Source organism: Gambusia affinis, linkage group LG19, assembly GCF_019740435.1.
Source record: "Gambusia affinis linkage group LG19, SWU_Gaff_1.0, whole genome shotgun sequence".
Lineage (NCBI taxonomy): Eukaryota > Metazoa > Chordata > Actinopteri > Cyprinodontiformes > Poeciliidae > Gambusia > Gambusia affinis.
Window position 1 is genome coordinate 10,703,329 of NC_057886.1, and position 20,106 is coordinate 10,723,434.

At 39.3% G+C, this 20,106-nt stretch overlaps 1 protein-coding gene across 1 annotated transcript in view; it reads left to right on the forward strand.

The window, feature by feature from the left end:
- Window positions 1–19,657, forward strand: part of LOC122822426 (Na(+)/H(+) exchange regulatory cofactor NHE-RF2) — a 30,096-nt gene extending 10,439 nt beyond the window's left edge. Inside the window, exons 3-6 of the mRNA XM_044101081.1 lie at window positions 9,961–10,188; window positions 16,836–16,989; window positions 17,111–17,229; window positions 17,325–19,657. Of these exons, the coding sequence (XP_043957016.1) occupies window positions 9,961–10,188; window positions 16,836–16,989; window positions 17,111–17,229; window positions 17,325–17,489 (666 nt within the window). The 3' untranslated portion in view covers window positions 17,490–19,657. The remainder of the gene's footprint in view (window positions 1–9,960; window positions 10,189–16,835; window positions 16,990–17,110; window positions 17,230–17,324) is intronic.
- The last annotated feature ends 449 nt before the right edge of the window (window positions 19,658–20,106 follow it).

Sequence of the window (20,106 nt, forward strand, 5' to 3'; positions counted from 1 at the left end):
AAATATGGTATTCTTGAAGATGGCAAGGGAAAGTTAATTGTTTTTCATTCCCAAATGTCAGAGTTTGCATGCTTGAATCTTTTTCTTTATACTTATTGACTTAATATCTCCTTGGTTTAACCTTATCTTCCACTTTTACCATAAAGCATCATAAACTTTAATCAAATCAAACTTTTTTAACATTTTTAAGACATTTAAAGAGTTTAGAAAGGACAAAATACAAAGGAAATGTGCATTTATTGTCAGCACTAGTTGATTAGTTTGTCTCTCTTGTCTCTCTTTTCTGTCCTAAAATGAGAATTAATAAATTTGTATGTCTAAATATGTTTTGTAACATTCACAACAATTACAGCTAAAACCAAAACCATATATTTACATGTTTTTATTGCCACTGCCTAAACCACAATTAAAGCATGGATCATGTACCAATACTCCAACAGTGTTTGAGTTTTAATCTGACCCAAATGCTCAGTATTATTTATAGACTGGACTACTTTTGTCAAGCTTTATGCGTCAGAATGAGGAAAACGGCCCTGCCGGCCATCACCCATCAGGAATTAGTCTTTAAGTCTTCAATTAAATTTTTGGACACATTTTAGATAAAAATAACTTTGGAGAAATGACACCTCCTCTGCCACACTCTGATTTTCATTTTCCCAATTTTATCACGTAAATGTTGGTAGTTGGATTTGGAAATGCCAGTGTACTTTGAGTAGGCTGCAGTCAGGGCGAGGACTGATCAATCACTGCCTACACGAAAATCCTTAAAACATATTCAGGAACCAACAAAAGAAGAAAGAAATGCGAACACTGCAAAGACATATTTGGAGAACACAGGAGATATTTTCTTTCTTTTGTCTTGGAGGATCCATGTTGATCAGTAAGACTTCAGAGGAAATTAAGATAGCTTTTGATTTGGCCCACAGAACGTCCACATTATGTCCCGTTCACAACCAAAACGTTCAACAAATTTCCTTCTGTCTCTCTCCACTGATGGAGACTTTTGATACCTGCTGCCATCCCTCCACTGGGAGCATTTATCTTCACTCAATATTATATTTATAATTCTATCGTTTGCTATGATAAGTTAATGAATTGATCCTTACAGATCAACTGAACACTTTGCAGATAGTGATTGAATATGTAATCTCCTAGCATATGTAATACTCCAGAGTATTACATATACAACACATTATTTTACACAATGGTTGAGGATAAATGAATGTTAAATCCATTGTAATATCTGAAAGCAGGGATTTCATGTGGAATCCATTTAAAGTTTTTGCTTGAAGAACCAGATGGATGCATGGATGTTCCTATCCATGCATCCTATTAAAATGTGTTAAACAATGCAGACGGCTTCAGAGTTAACTTAAAAGGAAGTTCAGCCTCTGTTTGTATCGCTCATGCTTGGCACGGTTTCGCATTATTTCCTGTATTTACAGTGTTGATCAGTGTTCAATATTTGCTGGGTGAACTAGAGTTACTTTGCCAAAAATAATAAGCAAATATTTCCCTGTCTAAAAACCTCCAGCTGTACTAACAACAAAAAATGGCTCTATATTGTCAGGGGCTGACCTCAAATCCACAACACATTGTTTGGAAATGATCTATGCTTTTATTTTTTGAGAAACATTATGACACTTTCTCCCCACTTCCCATTTATCCACTACTTTGTGCTGGTCAGCCACAAAACTTGTATGAAAATATGTCTAAGGGGTATGAATACATTTGGAGAACACTGTTCCCCTTTGACCGTTAAAATAAACACGAAGCACCACCTTCATGGATGAGGAATATCTGCCACACACTGATAACAGGGGTGTGGACTCACACTCTCCCACAAACATTACATCACCGTCACATGTGAAAAACAAACAGCAGCAGACAGAAACGGCCAGAAGTTGGACTGTTGTAACATTTGCTTTGATTCAAGCTTAAATTTAAATGGATAACTAAAAAGAGGAGAAATAGACACACACCACCACACTCAGATGTGAGCAGTGCCAGCAGCCCACATAGTTTAGGTTGACATTTAAATGCAAATTGTGCTGAAAAGTATTTCTTTTAACCGTCACACTGCTGAATATTTAAAATAGAAACGCTTAAGCATGAGATAGGAATAAGAACTGGAGGGAAATAATCAAAAGGCATCCAGTTTGGATTAGGAAAAGAAGAAACAAAAAGAACGTTTGGCAGAATCTTTCCTGTTTGCCTTTACAGACATTTGTCAACGTCGCAAAATCCCAAAACTGAAAAGGAAGCAGGAATTACAAATTGCTGTCATTTGTAACTAAACAAATGACAGTAATTCGAACTGAGCGCCTTCACATCTCTGACAGTTCAGCTTTGAGCTATGAAATCCTGCACAGCATGTTCACACTCACAACATTGGCAACTGATTGCTGCTGTAAGCAACTTCAACAGTTGGTAGATGACAACAAACAACAATCAAAACTGCTTCATCACACATTTAGGTCACTGGCTCATCAGACGATCTTAGATCAGCCACAAGCTGTGTTTGTTCACTTGTGAACTGTTCCTATAACCTGAACACAAGGAACTGAACTGTTCTGCTTGTCACATGTTTCTATCCCTTTTACTTATTTTCCAAACCAGCATAGTTTTATGGAAAACAAAATACTGTTAGAGACCATCAAAGTAAAATTAAAAGTGAGACTTTATACCACTGATCTAAAACTAATGGTCAGTTTTAGATCCGTTTATTTGAAATCATCATTTTGGTTTTTCTGATCAATATACAGAAATTTCCACAGTATCTCTGGAGAGATATTTTTATAAAACGTAATTCGAGTCATTCAGAAGCAAAGCATTTGCAGTGACTTGAAAAGGTGCAGAAGTTGTTTTCATTTGTGCTGACGAGTCACTGATGTGTGTTACTGTGTAGAGGACATTATCATCTAGGGCAAACAAGCCTCTTCACACATAAACTTAAACTTTTTCATCATATTTCTCCTTTAATCTCCTGTTCAACTGTGTCACCATCGGCTCTGTTGGATTGAGATCTAGTGGCTCCTTTGGAGTCTAATAAACTCTTTTTCATGATTAAAAAACCTGTTTGAGATTATTAGATCTTTGTGACATCATGGAAACATTCAGATGGTGCAATGGGTTCAAAATGGGGCAATAAATTACCTCCCGCAGTAAGGCAGGATAGATTCATGTTTTCTGGTTGTTTATGCTAAATCTTACGGTTACAGCTTTGTACTAGTCTGTACAAGAAATGTCAAATATGTGTTTATTGTGTAAAATTTCATGAACAGAAAATTTGTCAGGCAGCCAACAAAAACTATGCATTTCTTGAGAGAGTGTCCTGCCATCCACTGATAAGAAAATCATCAATCTTCTCATTGATCTCTCATGTTGACAGCAAAACACCTGTTCAACATTTTCTGCTTCATTTGTGTTAACAGACGGAGACTGAAGTTTAAAATCAGAACAAGTGGGTTCAATCAACTTCAGATTCTTGTGCCACGTCCAAGTAGTAACCATGTCAAAGTGTGGATGAAAGCTTGATCCACGACTAATGTGGTTTACTATGCAACACTGATTTCCTCTTTATTTTCCCACATTTACTTCCATTATTCCCAAACCTGTGCTCATGACATCTTGACATTCCTCCTTGTCTGCTCTTCAGTTGAGATCTGTCCACAAGAAACTGAATGAGCAGCAGGTACCGCACATGTTGCACACACACATTGCAGTGGAGTTGGGGACTTCATAAACAGACACCAGCTGGTTTGTCCTGCAGACACAGGCTAAACACACACACACACACACACACACACACACTGCAGAGCTGTTGCACAATGCAGTACAGCACCAGTGGGAAAAACTGGTGTTTATAGCAATCCCTGCCCAGTGCTTTGGTTCTCATGTTCACTCAGCTCTCGTTAGCAGTGCTTCTCACTCGCATCCATCTCTCAGCTCAGGTTCTTTAATCCTGCAGAGGCCTTGTCTGTTCCGGTCACTTCCATCCGGCTTTGCTTTATTTTCCTTTTTATATCCCTCTTTGCTTCTCTCCAGCTGCGTATCAATTCATGTTTCTCTTTTTTTTTTCCTTCCCCTTACTGTCTCTCTAACCCACTGTGAACTAGTTACATCTGCTCTTTTTTTCATCTCATTGAGCAACTTCTGAAGTAGCATGTAAGGGTAGAAATAAATGCACAAATTCAATGTGAAGAAGAAATGCACAGCAGTTCTTATTATTTAAAAGTGTCAATTGTCTCAAAAAAAAATAAAATTAAACGCTTAAAAATAAGAAGCATTGATAATAATAAGAATATTAATAAGAAGATTTTACATATAACGCACTTTACATGTAAATCTGAAAGTGTTACAGAATGACAGTAAAATCATTAAACAATGCAAAAACAATAAAAACTCATTTAAAGTATAAAAAGTACCATTGGCAACTAACACAATTAAATTAAATGAAAAATTTAAGTAGATAATAAAGAAGTTATCACAAACCAACATCACAAATGAAACTGAGAAGTCCAAACTCCTATAGATCATGACATCTCTCCCTTCATTGCCTACATTTGGTGTTTGTTTTTCGTGACTGTAATGCTACAGCAATCGACCAGTATTGGGATGTAGAGAAATACGGCAACTAGCCTGGAAAAACACAGGTCAGCTGTAATTCCTATCAACATACCAATTTTTAGTAATAATATCACAGTTACATCGTTTCCTTACGTCGTAGAGTCCCAATTTGGAATCAGTTTTTTGGTCTTGTAATCTTTCTTTGTCTGGTTGCCACATTTTATACCTCTGAATTATAAGCTTTTCTTTTACATCATCATCTTTGTTTCAAAACTGGCTACATCTGGCTTTTAGCAAGCCATTTCGCTTTGACGCAAAACTCAAAGACAAATGGATTGGTTCATGGGAAAGTTTAGTTGTAAAGTTGAAATCATTTCCCTACATACTCACGCATACAAGAAAGTTTCTTTGTATCAAATCAAAGGTGAGTATACCACACTCTCGAACACACTCTTGCATGCCCCAGCATACTTCCTGGCATTGTGAGCCAACATTAAACCAGCGATCCTTGGCTGTGAAAGGGTTAACAGCGGTCACGATCTATCCATCACTGCAGGCCACCGCTCAATTATTCAACAAGCTGAGATCCAGTTTCATCACCTGCCAATACTACTGCCAGCAGCAGCTGGAAGAGGAATATACACAGTGTGCATTTGTAGCTACACACAAATTAAGCATTTAGGGCAATGCGTTCTTATTCTGCTTTATTTCACATTTCAACCTCAAACCGGCTCCACTGAGCTGCAAAGATGTGCATGTAAACACATGCAAGCAGAAGGTTAGTGACGCTTCTGCTTGCAGTTATCATTCAATTTAGATCAGTTAATTTACTAAGCAAGCACTAATTAATAAGTGTCATTTCAAGGACAGATTTTGTTCTTTTCATAAGACCTAGATTCCAATTTAACGCTAATTTTATTTGAATCAGCTCAGTTCATCCAGTCCAGTCAGAAAGTGAGATTTACCTTCAGTTTATGATGTAAAGCAAACTGGTAGATTATACAACTGCATGGATACGGCTTACAAAATGACAGCAGGATGGGACGGAACGACAATGTGTTGGTACGAAATGAGGTTGCGAACTGGTGAAGGGACGTTGTCAACGAATTAGCATAAAAGAAAAACATACCGTCTACAATTTTAAGATATTCAATATAAATGAAACACGGCATTGTATGTCGGTGGTGGTCTCCCCCACATGTTCTCCCTCCGATTTATGGAAACAAAGGCTGATTGTGGCAGGACACAGAGGAGTTCATGGACAGCACTACCATTGACCGCACATCCTCTCACTGAGACACAGCAGGGACACTGGGGTCAGCACACGTAGGTGTATATTGTTGGAAATAAAACATTAGTTTTATAGTGGGCGGGAAATATTCCATATACTGTAGTTTTCTTAACAGCAAAGCAGCTGGATTCACAGACAGATGTTCCATATGAGCTTGTTTGGATCTGTGCAGTCGTTTTTTTTTTGTTTTTTTTTTTGTTTCCAGCAGCTCCTGCTGTCTCTCCTCCCATGTGGGACTTTGTTTTGAAAAGTGTCCACTGGTGATAACCGAAAGCTCTCCCCACATGACACGAGGGATTGCTGACAAAGGAGGAAAACTTTAAATGTCATTTTTCTTCCTGTAGTCAAAGTATTTCTCTCCCAGAATCTGTTTTCAACCAAGTTTTCAACAGGCAGAGCTCGCACAAACACAGCAGCCTCGTTCCGTAACGCTTCTCCTTGTTTAGATAAGCTTCTTCTGTAACTTCAGTCTCTTTCGTTGATGCTCTAAGTCATCAAAATCAGTATCACTGTCTGTCTCACTGTTTATCTATTTTTTCTCGACAAACACAGTTTTGTGTACCGTAATTGCAACACAAAGTATTTCCCTCTTTGCAGCTTTCTTCATGTTTTTAAATGTTTCAGACCGTCAAGTCAAATTTTAACGTCGGACAAAGACAACCTGAGTAAATGTAAAATCAGCTTTCAAATGACGTTTCCAAACCAACCTGGCCCAGTTTAAACTGTCATTTAAACGACAACAATGAATATCAAACATTTATGTTAAGTAATGAGTCTTTTGTGTCACTGGAATAGAATTGTAGCCCCCTTTTATTGACAGAACTGTTTTAATTAAGCTGCAGAAAGAATATCTTTAAGGTCATAAAAATAAGCATCATAATTGGTTTCAAGCTCGGACTTTCAGTAGGCCACTCAGAATGTTATTTTTGTTACATTTGGATCACCCAGATTTTGCTGGGTGATATTTTAGATCATTGTCCTATGGCATGGCCCACATGTTAAGGTCTCGAACTTCTGGATAAACTTTTGATTCCATCAATTGTGGCAAGTTATCCAGGTCTGAAAGTATCAAAGTAGCCCATACCATCCTGACTATTACTGGGATGTTCTTTTTCTGAACATACAACTTCCAAAGAGCTCAAGTTTTGTCTCGTTATTTAACAAAATATTATCCTAAAATTGTTTGGGTTTTTCAAAATGATTTTTTTTTTGGCATATATAAGATGGACCTCTATTGTTCAATCATGAACACAAACCGTACCTGAAGCAAGTGAGACATGCAAGACTTTAAATGTGGTTCTGGGTTCCTCTGCGACGTCCTTGTTGGTATGGCTATCTTTTGGCCTGCTTCGTGTAGTCTGATGGGTTCTATTTAAGTGATATTTCAATTCCCCAGGTCTGTGGCTAGTGAAACTGCACCAAATGTTTGGTTAATGCGCTAAATCACTGAATATGTGACCACAAGCAAAGTCAGAAATCTGCAATGGAGCAAATACTTCTGCACAGCACTGCATGTCAGGGGCAATCAGGTCTCCACCTGAGCTGATTTTGTGGAGATCAAGCCGACAATAGAAGAAAAACAACAAAAGTGAAGTGTAACCTCACACTGTGACAAGCTCAGAGTCTGTGAGATGGCACAGGCCCCACAGGGGAGATTAGTGGGGTTCAGCTCAGCATTGAAAGGCAGTCAGAGGTTAAACTGGCAGACACTCACGTCTCCCCACATAATGACTCCCAGCTGTGTTGCTCTCAGTGTTTACATTAGAGCTCCACTTTTCCTCACGAGCGTGTCTTACTGGAAACCTCGGCCATCTTCACTTCTCTTTGTAAACCATCTCTCTCTCTCTCTCTCCCTTTCTCTCTCTCTCTCTCTGCTTATCTGTTTATTTGTCAGCTGTCTTTCTTTGGCCTCTGCGTGATCTTTTCATTTCTTCAACTCTCATTCTCAACCCTCTCGCTGCATCTAATTTTCCAACCCTCCCACACACTCGACTCTCTCTACTTTCTTGCTTATTGGCTTCCCGCTCTCACTCGTTTTCTGTGGGGGTTTTTTTTCCTCCATCAACCAGATCCCAGAATACTTATACATTTGATTTTGGGGGGAGAAAAAAAATGTCTATTTTTTTGTCCTTATAGCCCAACCCGAGCACTTCTGCTGCAGCCAGGAAACAGAGGATGTGCAGGGACTCATGGGAGAATAATTGATTTGGATTTTTCTGTTGTCTTCCTCCATTTCAGGGCAGTCTTCCCAGATCCCTGCTTCCCAAAAGTATTTGATGCCTGAAACAAATTAGAATGTTTCTGAATGTCTTTTCTGTAGTGAAGAACTATAGTGGTGGTAGCTCAATTATTTTTGGAAGTGCAACGAGATTTTGCCAAAGTAAAGTCATTGATGATTGACTGAACACCCACTATCTCTCTTGTTAGCATGTTCCTCTACTTTCGTCTTTGTTTTTTTTCTCTCAGTCTGCCTACATACATATTTTTAGCCTTCACAAGCTGTACTCCAGAGCAAGCTTCACATATGCTCCTAAAAAAATAAAAAACGTAATGTCATTTGCACACTTCATCTGTGCTGTCCTGTTTATGTGAAGTGTTACAGGAATGTGTGTGTCGCACCTCTGTGTTAATATGAGCAGAGGTTGCAGAGCCGGCCCTCAGACTGTGGCCCCCCCCTCCCCTCACACCACATTTCATCCCCGGCTGTGTAGGTGGTAAATCAGCATGATCATGACGAAGAGCTTCAGGCACAATTAATCCGACTCTGTAAATGTCGTCACCCAAGCTGGCAGAGCTGGTAGCAATATGCTGCAAATGGAAAGTTCCACACTTTGTGAAAAAAAAAAAACTTTCATAAAACCCAGTAGCTAAGTGGACATCTTGCATGAAATAGTCTCTACATAGTTACAAAAGCAAATAAAAAAATAATATCATTTGGTAAAAATTGATTATTTCATGTTAAAATGCGAAGAACTCAGTCCAAATTCATTCATTTTTGCTTATTTTGTTAGCTGAAAATCACCACAGGCATTGCTTACTTGGATTTGAACCTTCTTTTTACAAAAATTGCACTAATTAAACATTAAAGGCATTAATCCATTGTCAAAAATGACTTTCTTTAAAGTAAACCCTTAGAAGAACTTGGTACATGACTATTAAAAATACTGTAACATATACATGACAAGTTTTTATACTCCAGGGTAGGAGTTGGCATATATCATAATTTTTAATTATTTATTGTGAGACATTTCTTATCATAATATAAAAAATTACATATATTTATTGTAACAATAAATTTCAACTGTCTGTATTGTCAAATTGATAGTGTTACTATTTTTTCCACGTAATTTCCAATGAAAGTATCCACAAACATACATTTGGAAATATGTGCAGTTTAGTGATACAAATCACACTTCTTTATGTGACTGGTGTCCTCAACAAGAGTATTATGTTTTTAAAGAGAAGATTCTGTTTGTGTGGCTGTGATTGTTGTGTAATGCAGCCATAGTTACGCACAAAATAATTAATTAATTAATTAATTAATTAATTAATTAATAGTCCTTATATCAACTTCAATCATTATCACACAAAATATAGTGATGGAACTTTTAAGTGTGTATCACTCACCTCTACTCCAGAGGAACAACAACATCTTGCAAGCGGCATTATTTTTCTAGCAATGTTTCCCTTAAACTTCATTTAATGTCTAGGTAAGGAAAAAGTAAATTTGTTTGCAAATACCTCTGTTGTATGTTTTCTCCTAACCACTTTCTCGCTGATTCAGAGCATGTTTACCACAGAGAGGCTGGCTCCGTAGCTTTTTAACTGTGGCTCCGCCGTGGTTTTGCTGTGAGTCAACATGGTTGTATTAGCTGAGTGACATATTAAAGTTACAGATGTAAAAGCCTCCCTCAGAGAGGCAGGAATGGTAAAAACATTCTGATGGATTTCGGTCTAACTGCACAGCTAAATACACCTAGAAAGTGATTATTATGCATACAGCCACGGATTCAGCCATCAATGTTTTATAGCTTTTTTTTTTTTTTTTTTATGCGTTGATCGCCATGGGAAACTGATTTAATCTCAAACATTTCTTCCAGGAGGCCTCAACAGAAGTGGAGATTCAGTCTCAGCCTCAGGACCAGTCCCCCCACCAGGTCGACCCGTCTGAGCTCGCGCCACGTCTGTGTCACCTGACTCGATCAGCGGGGGGCTACGGATTCAACCTGCACAGTGACCGGTCACGGCCCGGTCAGTACATCCGCTCCCTGGACCCGGGATCGCCTGCCGAGCGTGCCGGACTGCGACCACAAGACAGACTAGTTGAGGTAGGAGGGAGAAGCTTGAAGTGCGCTGCAGTATCAATATGAATGAATTATTAGAATTGCATGCCACTGATGGTGTCAGTGGCATGTAACGCTTTCCAGCTGCTATTTACTCATGTTTGTTCACACACGAAGGAAAGAAACAACATTGAAAGTTTTGACAGAGGAATTATAGTGAGATATCTCTTTATCAGACACCATAGGTGTTAACAATAAGTATTACAAAGCAATTCATGATGGTGAAGTTAAAAGAAAACAATGCATAGTTCTCAAATAAAAAAATAAAAAAATCTGTATGTTGTGTATTTAGCTCCACTGACTCAACCACCTTTCACTAGCACTGTTAGTCATATGGGGTGTGTCTCCTCCGTTTTAGTCAGATTCTGCAAAATGTAAATTTTAAAGTCGCTACGGATTCTGAAATGGATTTGGGCAGAATATGGTTTTCATCTAAGCTATTCCATCTCTTGGCTTATGTTTGTCCTGCTGGAAGGCAAACCTCTGCTTCGAGGCTTTTGTAGCTTTTTCCCTGAAGAAAATCGTCCTCACAGAATAATTCATCATGACATTCACCACTGTTAGTCTTCAGCATTTTGCTTATAGATCATAAAGTTCAGTTATGGTCTTTTGTGGTAAGCTGCAAACAGGACTTTTTTCTTGCCTCTCTCTGCAGTGTAGAGCTCACAACTCATAATAGTCCTGTTGACATATTCTCCTACCCGAACTGTGGATCTGTGTAGCTCCTGCAGGCTGCCGTCTTCTTCTTATTGTTCTTCTTAATGTTTTATTACATAACTCTGCTTCAGAGTTTTCCAAAACTTGGCCCCTGACCTGGCTGACTGTTTGTAATAGTTTTTCTTCTCAACTATTTGTTTAATCTCATGCGATACGCATAAAATACATTAAAGATAGACGTTGTAAAGTGACCAAATGAAGAAAAGTTCTGGGGCTGCAAATACTTCTGCAAAGCACTGTCAATAGCTTCTTCAGAGCTCAACTTTTCAATGTGGAACCAGATTTAGTTTTTGATTTATTACATTACTTGTAAGTGTCCTTACAGGAAGGGTGTGTTGTGTGTGAAAGTGAAAAAGATCCCCCACACCAGAGATGATATGCTGAGAGAAAGATGTCGAACAAAACACACTCTGCGAGAATTGTGAGAACAAATGCTCTTGACTGACGGGAAACCATAGATAACAGGATAATTACTTGTTAATGACTCTGAGTTTAACTGGTTTGTGCTGTAAAATAGGATAATTGTTAGACTGTGGGAGATAATCCCATGAGACAACTGCGGTCCCTCACCTCTCTGAAGCGATGCTTTCCTCTGTGCGCTTGCACTCCTAGTTTTTGCATGTGGTATTAATTTGCACAGAACTTTTCATTCTACCTCCTGTAGATAAATAACTTTTCACAAGGACGTTGTTGCACTCGCTTTCCATGTTAGACAAAAGATACTTATTCTAAAAGTGAAAGATTTCTGTCTGTCATTTGTTTAGAAACAGAAAATAGATCACTTAGTTGTACCTGTGTCGAAAAGGCTGAATAGCTTAATTTAGAAAAAGAAAGATGATGATGAAATACGCTGGAGGAGAGTGATGTCTCTTATGTTTATGTCACACAGGCAACTATGCGGTCATAAAACATTTAAATTTGCAAAAGAATAGGAACTGTAATTGCAAAAATCTGTGAAACCTGATCACTTTCCCATCTGAGCGTAAACATATTCGGAGTAAACACACCCTTCATTCCCACGGCCTTTGGCTTCCCGGGCCACATATTGGGATCCAAGATCACACAGGAGAGCAACACACACACACATGATACTGACATGCTCTAAAAGTAAAGTGCAAAAAAAAATAAAAAATACATTTAATTCACTGTCTATGTGGGTAAACATGCAGATAAGTTTTTGTCTTTTACTGATTATTTCTGATGAATTTTTCTCCTGTAAAGCGGCTTGTTATCCGATCTGATGGCCGTTTCTCAGATTAAAACGCCTTCTGATGCCATGCCGTGTGTTTAACTGAAATAATCTGTGCAGCAAAACTGTAATTCTTGAGACGATCTATTACTCATATTAATATACTTGTTGGAATCAGAGGAGGTTTAAGCTGTGCGGCTTCACTTGAACATTAGCTAGCTGGAGAAAATCTGTGGGAACATCCTGTAGCAGGTCACCAATGGCAACAAATGTCCACTTCTCTGCCATGTTTCCATTTAGAAATAAAATATGGTGCAACAAGTTATGACCAATTGCTTAATGTTGAGAAGACTCTAAACACAAGCTCCACAACAAATTCAGTTCTTGAATGTCTGGGAAGTTACAAGATCAATAATTCATGATTGACCTTGTAAAGAGCAGACCTCATAGATCCTCAGCTTGCCGGGGCTCAGTGGCTTTCATAAGCCCAGTCATTCTCTGAAAGTTGTCGTGCATCACTGAGTATGTCTGAACTTTGTGTGCTTTTGAAAACAGCGCATGAATCTGTTGTGGAATGGAATTACCCAGCATTGCTAAAGTAATAAAGTAAATTACTAAAGTAAGATGCATTAAAAACAGCCCATACAGCTTTGTTCTCTTTCCATAATGCACACTGGTCCCCATGTTAACTTAGGTTTGCAACTTTTTCAGCAGGTTGAGGCAACACAGAGACTCCCCATGTGCACCGTGAATGTTTGAGCAATGATCAGTCTGTCAGTATGCTGACTGCTCAGATTTGTGTTTACGTCATTTCTGGTGCTTTTCTCTCACAAATTTCTCTCTGCAGGTACAAAAGAATATCTGTGACCTAATCCTCCATTTTGAAACTACAGCTGAAATTAATAATATTTACAAACTGTTTACTGTTTACCATTTAGGCTCTGATCCATGGCTCTTTGTGAGACCCAAAGCCTGGGTCTTTTCAAAAGTAGAGGTGTTTTTGGGTTAAAAGATAGGTTTAGGACTAAGGTGTGAACTGAGTTTAGGTAAGGATACGGGTTAGGCATGTCTTAATAATGGCTAGGTTTAGGGTGAGGGTTGGGGTAAGGCTATAGAAATGAATGAAAAACTGAATGGAGTCAATGCAAAGTCCAAGTGAAGACAGAAAGACATACTACTGTATGTGAGTGTGTGTATGGTTGGTTGGTTGGTTGGTTGGTTGGTTGAGCGTACATGTAGAAATAGGATGGCTTGCATTGGGTGGGTGTATGTGTGCAAATCTGTGACCTGGAGGTGCAAAGTTATGGAGCTAAAACAAAGTTACTAGAGTGGCGAGAACAGTGGAAGGCCTTCCACCCTTAGCTCCTAAGAACAGCAAAGAATAGGAGGACTCGGCTCGGGAAGAACGCAAAAGCCACAGGTAGATAAATGGAAACCTCAAAGCAGCCAAACGCTCTTAAAGGAGAAGGGTCATCAGTGAAGCCCAGGTGCAGCAACCCCCAGGCCAAAGAGTCCTGTGGTGACACATATATCACAGAAACGTTTACTGCTGTATTTCTCTTCAATCCTGGCCTGAAATAATGTGTACTTTAGTTGCTACCCATAGTAGAGTTATGCTTATTGGAGTTGTATTAGTGTTAACTGTGCTCATTTCCTAATTACGGAATACAGAGCATTTTTATTTTTAGATAACAGAATGTTTAACACCTTCATCATGATGTGTTTAAAATCTGATCTGACGATCGGGTCTGTTGCATGGTGTGTTTATGTGTGTACATGCTGTGATAATTGGAGTCGTCTCTGACTGTGCACCTGGAGAATTGCCTGTGTTACCTGTCAGCAGCTTGTTAGAGAGCTGAACGACCATGAAGAGCTTTCCCTGTCAGCCGTTCACCCTCTTTTTCTCTCCCCACGCCCCATTACACTGGAGTTGTGTCAGCAACGAGTGCTGTAAAGGCCACCGTGACAGCTCAGCTTTCTGCCGATGTTTGGCAGAAGCCCTGACGCCAGTGAACGCCTCATCGCTCTCTGCTGTAGCCGGGTCCAACAGAGCGTGCTCGGAACCGACAAGGACTTGAGCTTGATGTCCAACGTCACATGAATCTGCTGCTCTCTGACTGGTTTAGTTTGGATTTAGTCATGGTAGAACATAACTAGGATCTTACATCTGCATTATAATCGGTTCTCTTTCTCACTTTCTGGGGTTAATTTTAGCCTCAGCCTCTGAGACATTTACAGTTGTCATCAGATGGTGAAGCCCAACAAATAGTCCTTGCTTCTATCATTTCACATTTTTATTTTAATTCTGCTTACTACATTTTTATGTAGAATATTTATTTTTAAGGATTCTGCAAACGTAGAAGCCTTTTTTCATAGTTTTCGACAAAAAAAACTGAAAAAAGACACGCTACAGGGTTTTCTTTCAATTTATACACATTTATAGGGAAAGGAAATGGGTGACCATTTAACATAAATTTGCTTAGAAGTGTCGCTGTGTATGATAGCTTATTGAACACTGATCTTTCTCATAGCTTGTATGTTGTGTTCTTTGTTCCTTTGTGAAGCTAACACAGATGCCAAATGGTCAAAAGCCACTCTCGTCTCATGTGTCATGTCTGCAGATGTGCTGATCTGTTGGAAAGTTCTGGTTTTGATCGCCGCATCAAAAAGGAGAAAAGTACCTTCAGGATTCAAACTCTGTGAAGTCATACACACACATGCACACGCACACACACACTGAGTATTAAGAGGTTTCCTGAAGACTGATCCCATGGGAAATAGGCTTGTGCACGGTTCCTACACCATGTATTAATTAACCGAGCGGGAAGAGAACGATGCATTGTCCAGTGAGGGTTGGACCACTAACGAAGTCTGTGAAGCACAACACAACACCTGTTGTTGTCGGCCCAATACAGAGATGTTTGTTCTCTCTGTACTGACCTGTCTGTCTGTTTCACCGGGTGACTAAAGGCCTGCCTAGAAGGAGTCCTGGATAAAACAGATGCACGGATGAGAGGAGGAGTCGTTCACATTTTCCATCTGTTGACATTCTTCTATTTCATTTGTTGCCCAGAGTTTTCCTCTTTCGCTCTAGTTTCCTTTTACTTTGCTTCTTCATGTGTCTGCTGAACAACCCATGCAGTCTCTCATAAAGTAGACTTAATGTCTTTAAGTCTCCCCCTCTGTCTTAAAGAAAATGCTACATTTTATTCTCCTTCTACATCCTCTTCTCCCCCCACCAAAAGCAGTGAATTTTAAACAAATTCCCCATCAGCAAAGAGACACCTGACACCTGAGCCAAAGCCAGAGCTCCGGAGAGCCATCAAATATTGATAGCCTACCAACAACACAAACTTGCTGTGTTGCGACGCAGCCTGCTGAGCACCCACAATGGTCTAGACAGAGCTACTGAAACGCAGTGTCCAGATAAGAGCAGGTGCAAAAAACATGGTGCCTTCACCAGCAAGGTGCAGAGGTCAGGGAGATAACTGTGTTTTTTTCTGTGCATTTCATCTTTTATATTCAAACTGCAGCCACATCTGCATCTGCATGCACTCCTTCAACAGTGCTGAAAACCAGTTCTGTTGTAATTCAGTAAAATCTAAAAGCAAAGAGTTTGAGAAAAGTGTCCAGACGGTGTGCATGCTCCTTGGGGGAAAAAAATTATTTTATAAGCAATTGCTGTGTTGTAACATGGCTCCCTCTTGTGGATCAATTACGAAGTACATGCACCCAATGACTGCGGTCCCTTCCAAACAGAAACTACAGTGAATTGCATTGGATTTTTTTATGTTATAGGCCAGCAGAAAGCATTTCATAGTTTAAATAAATAAATCTGAACTAATACATAGTTTTCTGTTTTGTTTTTAAAAGCAGAGACTTGCATTCAGTTCCTTTGAGTCATTTCTAGGTTTTTGTGTAATTGACAAGATTCTCACAGCTTTGCACATCTACAGAATTAAACTTTTACCCATTGTTCTCTGCTAAACAGCTGAAGTTCAGTCAGACTGAAATGAGAGAATCTGTAAACATCAGTTAATACTCTAGTCATGTCACAGATTCTCAATTGGATTTAGGTCTGGATTTAATCTGAGCCGTTCTGGTGCTCTGGTCTCAAGTCTTTTGTTGCCTGTATTAGGTTTTCTGTCCTTGCTGAATATGGGATAGTGTGTTGAGGGTGATGTGCTGCTTCCTGAAATTTTGGGCTGCTTTAAACTGAGGATCTTCTTTCTCATATTTACTCGAGTCAAACAGCAAATGGGTATTTTTCCCAGCCTTCTGGCTGCATATCTGATTAATTCTCTCCTTGCATCTCAGCTTAGATGGATGGCCATGTCTTGTGTCCTTTGGTCTTAATGATGCAGTTCGTTCTCTAAAGGTCGTCAACAAACCTCTGAGGCTTTCACATAACAGCTGGCTTCATACTGAGATCTAATCCACAAAAGGTGGAAACTTTCTCGTATTTATTTTGGCAACTTCTGAAGATACTTGGTTGTGCAGGATTTTGCTGAGGTGAAAAAGCACACCATAATTTTCAGGTTTTTCTTTGTAAAACGTCTTGAACACTGTGTTCTTTTCCGGTCACGTCACAATTATTCAGAACATTCCGAAAATACAAATAAAAGTTTCTGGTTGTACTGGAATAAAATGAGGTGAAGCAAAACTTTTCTTACTTTGCTTAACGTTCACACGGAAGATAATCTCCCCTTTTCCCGTTTCTGTTTAGGTGAACGGCGTGAACATCGAGGGCATGAGGCATACAGAGGTAGTGGCCTTCATAAAGAAAGGGGGAGACGAGACCTGGCTGCTGGTGGTGGATCCAGAAACGGACGAAGACTTCAAGAGAAGAGGAGTGATCCCCACGATCAGCCACGTCAAAGGTGGGAAAGCCCGAGAGCTGAACGTATTCGAAATCTTGAGTTGCAAAAATTTATGTCAAGTTATCAAACATTAAAAGACTAAAAAAATAAACAAGGAACATTGTTCTGCAATTCTTCCTAGATTATGAGGGTCCTTCCATATCCAACGGATCGCCCAGCCCTCAGGTCAACGGCAGCTCCACCACGCAGTCCTTCAGGTCGACGCGCTCTGACCTCAGCAGCCAAGGGAACAGTACGCAGGTCGGTGTGGACGTTCATACGGGCTGTACGCTAAAGAGTCTGAATCCTAAACCCTCACGGTCTTTCATTTTCATTTCATTTTCTCTGACGCCTAGCTGGCAGAGGACGATGGCAGCCAGCTCATGGACCCTTTCGCTGAGATTGGTCTGAGACTCGCTGCCACGGCGGCAGAGGAAAAGATGAAACTCCATGCCAAGGAGAAGAAGAAGGCGCCACAGATGGACTGGATGAAGAAATACGAGCTGTTCAGTAATTTCTAAGAATAGACTTTGTGAAAGGCATTTCCTAAAAATCAAACTTCTCTGAAAAAGAAGATCTTTCTATACTCAGATGAGAATAAACCCGACACGCGAGGGACACATGTTCTCTTTTCTCAACACTTTTTCTCTTCATCAACTATTTGATTCACCCTCCTCCTCTGAGAGACTCGACATAGCAGCTATTTTTATATTTAAAAACCATAAACAAAAATAAATAAGCAGCATCCTGTTATGGAAAGCCTTCTAAAGAGGTTACTGGACACTGTGACATGAATGATGGTGGACTTTGTGGAAGTTTATATTTTTTCAAATCAGCCTGGGGACGCCTGAAGCAGGCAGAAGAATCACTGTGAAAGACTCTGCACCTCCATCCCACGCAGACAATGTACAACCAAGAAAAGAACGCTGTTTCTGTCTTACATGTATTTTTACATCAAGTATATCATCATTAATTATCATTGTCATTAATGTACGCCTGCTTGTGAAACATAAAATAATTCAAAGAACTTCTTCCTGCGCTAATCACCAATAGGTCCTTATCTGAAGACAAAGGGAGTGACCACTAAGGGAAGAACAGGAAGGAGCTCTAGGTTCATAGAAGGGCTGTGTAGCGAGAGATTGGCATAATCAGAGAAACTTAAATTAAAATGATTTAATGTGAAGGTTGTTTTATGAGTTCAAACATGTTTTGTTTGTTTGTTTGTCAAAGAACTAGTGGAGGCAACATTTAACTGCTGGCCAAGTAGCATTCTACAAATAATTCAGTATTAATTGTTATTATTTTTCTTTTATATTATTAGACTTATGAAGCAGATGCTATTGTGAAGGCTACACCTTTTCCTTCATTACTAAAATATCTGGAAAGTTTTAGACTGTAGTAGTACATTAGGAGTGTAGTCTCGTTTTACAACATGTGGGAAAAGCCTTAAAGTAAATTTGAACGTTTATTAGAGGTTTATGAGGTTCAATTTACAGTGAATGAGTTTCTGTTTCATTGCTATGTGTAAATATGTCATAACACAGTTACTCATTTCTGGGCTGGAGGGGCACCTCAGGCTTTTTCAGCAAGACAATTTTCTAAAAGAAGTCAACTCAGAAATGGTTTACTAGACACAAAGTCAACCCTTTCTTTGCCAATTCAGTTTACAGACATAAACTGTGAACTGTGTATCTTCAAACTTTGTGAAAAGTTGCAGCAGAAAAGCAATTGGTGCTTTCCAACTGGCAAATAGCACCGAATATTGAAAGCAGGGGCACTTGCAAGTTTGCCACTAGGGTATTGTCGGTTTTCAGAATATTTCAGTGTGAGATTTTGCTGTTACAATTGAGTGAAATTTATTTTGAGGCTTTTCACACCTGTTTGCAAAAATTCTAATGTGATGTGAAGTTTAATAGCAATAAAAAACTGTTATGAATAGTGAGGGATCAATCAGATTTTTACTGGTCGAGACAGATTTCTGTCTTTCTTTGATTTTTGACTTGCTAATTATTTACAAGAATTAGAAGATTGGCCCTGTAGGTGTATCAAAACCTTTACTTTGTCTAATCTTTACTAAACCCAAAGGCATTGTGTGATGTCTTTGCCGACCAAAAAAGTGCACCCTTTCAGATTTGATGTTTATTAAACAGAAAAAAGTGAATATTTCAGTATGAGACCAGTTTAATCAGAGCAGATTGAATGATTTCTATCAGTAGCTGATAGACTGGAACATAGCAGGTCTTATAAACAAGCTTACTCTTATCTCGCAAGTCTTTAAGCTAATTAGCCTTTATCGTGAGGTCGAATATTTCATTTCTGTAAATAAATAAAGTCTCTGGACAGAGGTTAAAGTTTAACAGATACTGATTTTCTTCTAGTATCAGCTCAGATACAACATGGCAGCGAGTTGGTCAGGGAGAGCTGGAGAAGCTCACAGTGAGGTCAGAGGTGTTTCAGGAAAGACACTGGGAGCCACAGACATTACAGAGGATTACTATGCATATAGGAACAGCTGTCATACACATGCTTGTATGTGGAAAAGGTAAACATGTAATGCATTAGGGTAATTAGCATTAGCTCTATACTCTGACAGAGTCTGGAAAGCAATCTGTGCTACAGATGTACATATGTGTCAGGTTGCATTTTTTCAATAAACTGAAACAAAGGCTTCTTTTGAATTTACCAAAACGGTGCATTCATTCACCTTTCACAAGGAGATTGCAGGATTTGGGATTTTCCATCCCTCATTTCTCCTCTATTGGACTTTTTATTTTTTTTGTTCCACTGTCCCTCGTTTGCTCCCATTTCCTCTCAGCCCCCCTTTTATGTCTCCCTCTCAGTGAGGATTATGTTGGCGTACAGTTTCAGGTTCGGCCTGTTCTCACAATTCTTCCACTAGCCAGCTGCTGTGAGGACACACAGGGGTTACACTGGGGTCAGAAGTGGGTTTGTGGCCATGTGAGAGAGCTTGCAGTGGTTTGTGTGTGTGTCTTTATTGAATGCAAAGAGAAGGCTGTGATCTTTGTCTTCTCTGATTTTGGACACTCTGAAATACACAATGCTTTAGTGCTGTTGAAATACACAATGCTTTCACTCAAGTTGTTTAAAAACCTTTTGGATAGATTAAAAAAATTTCAT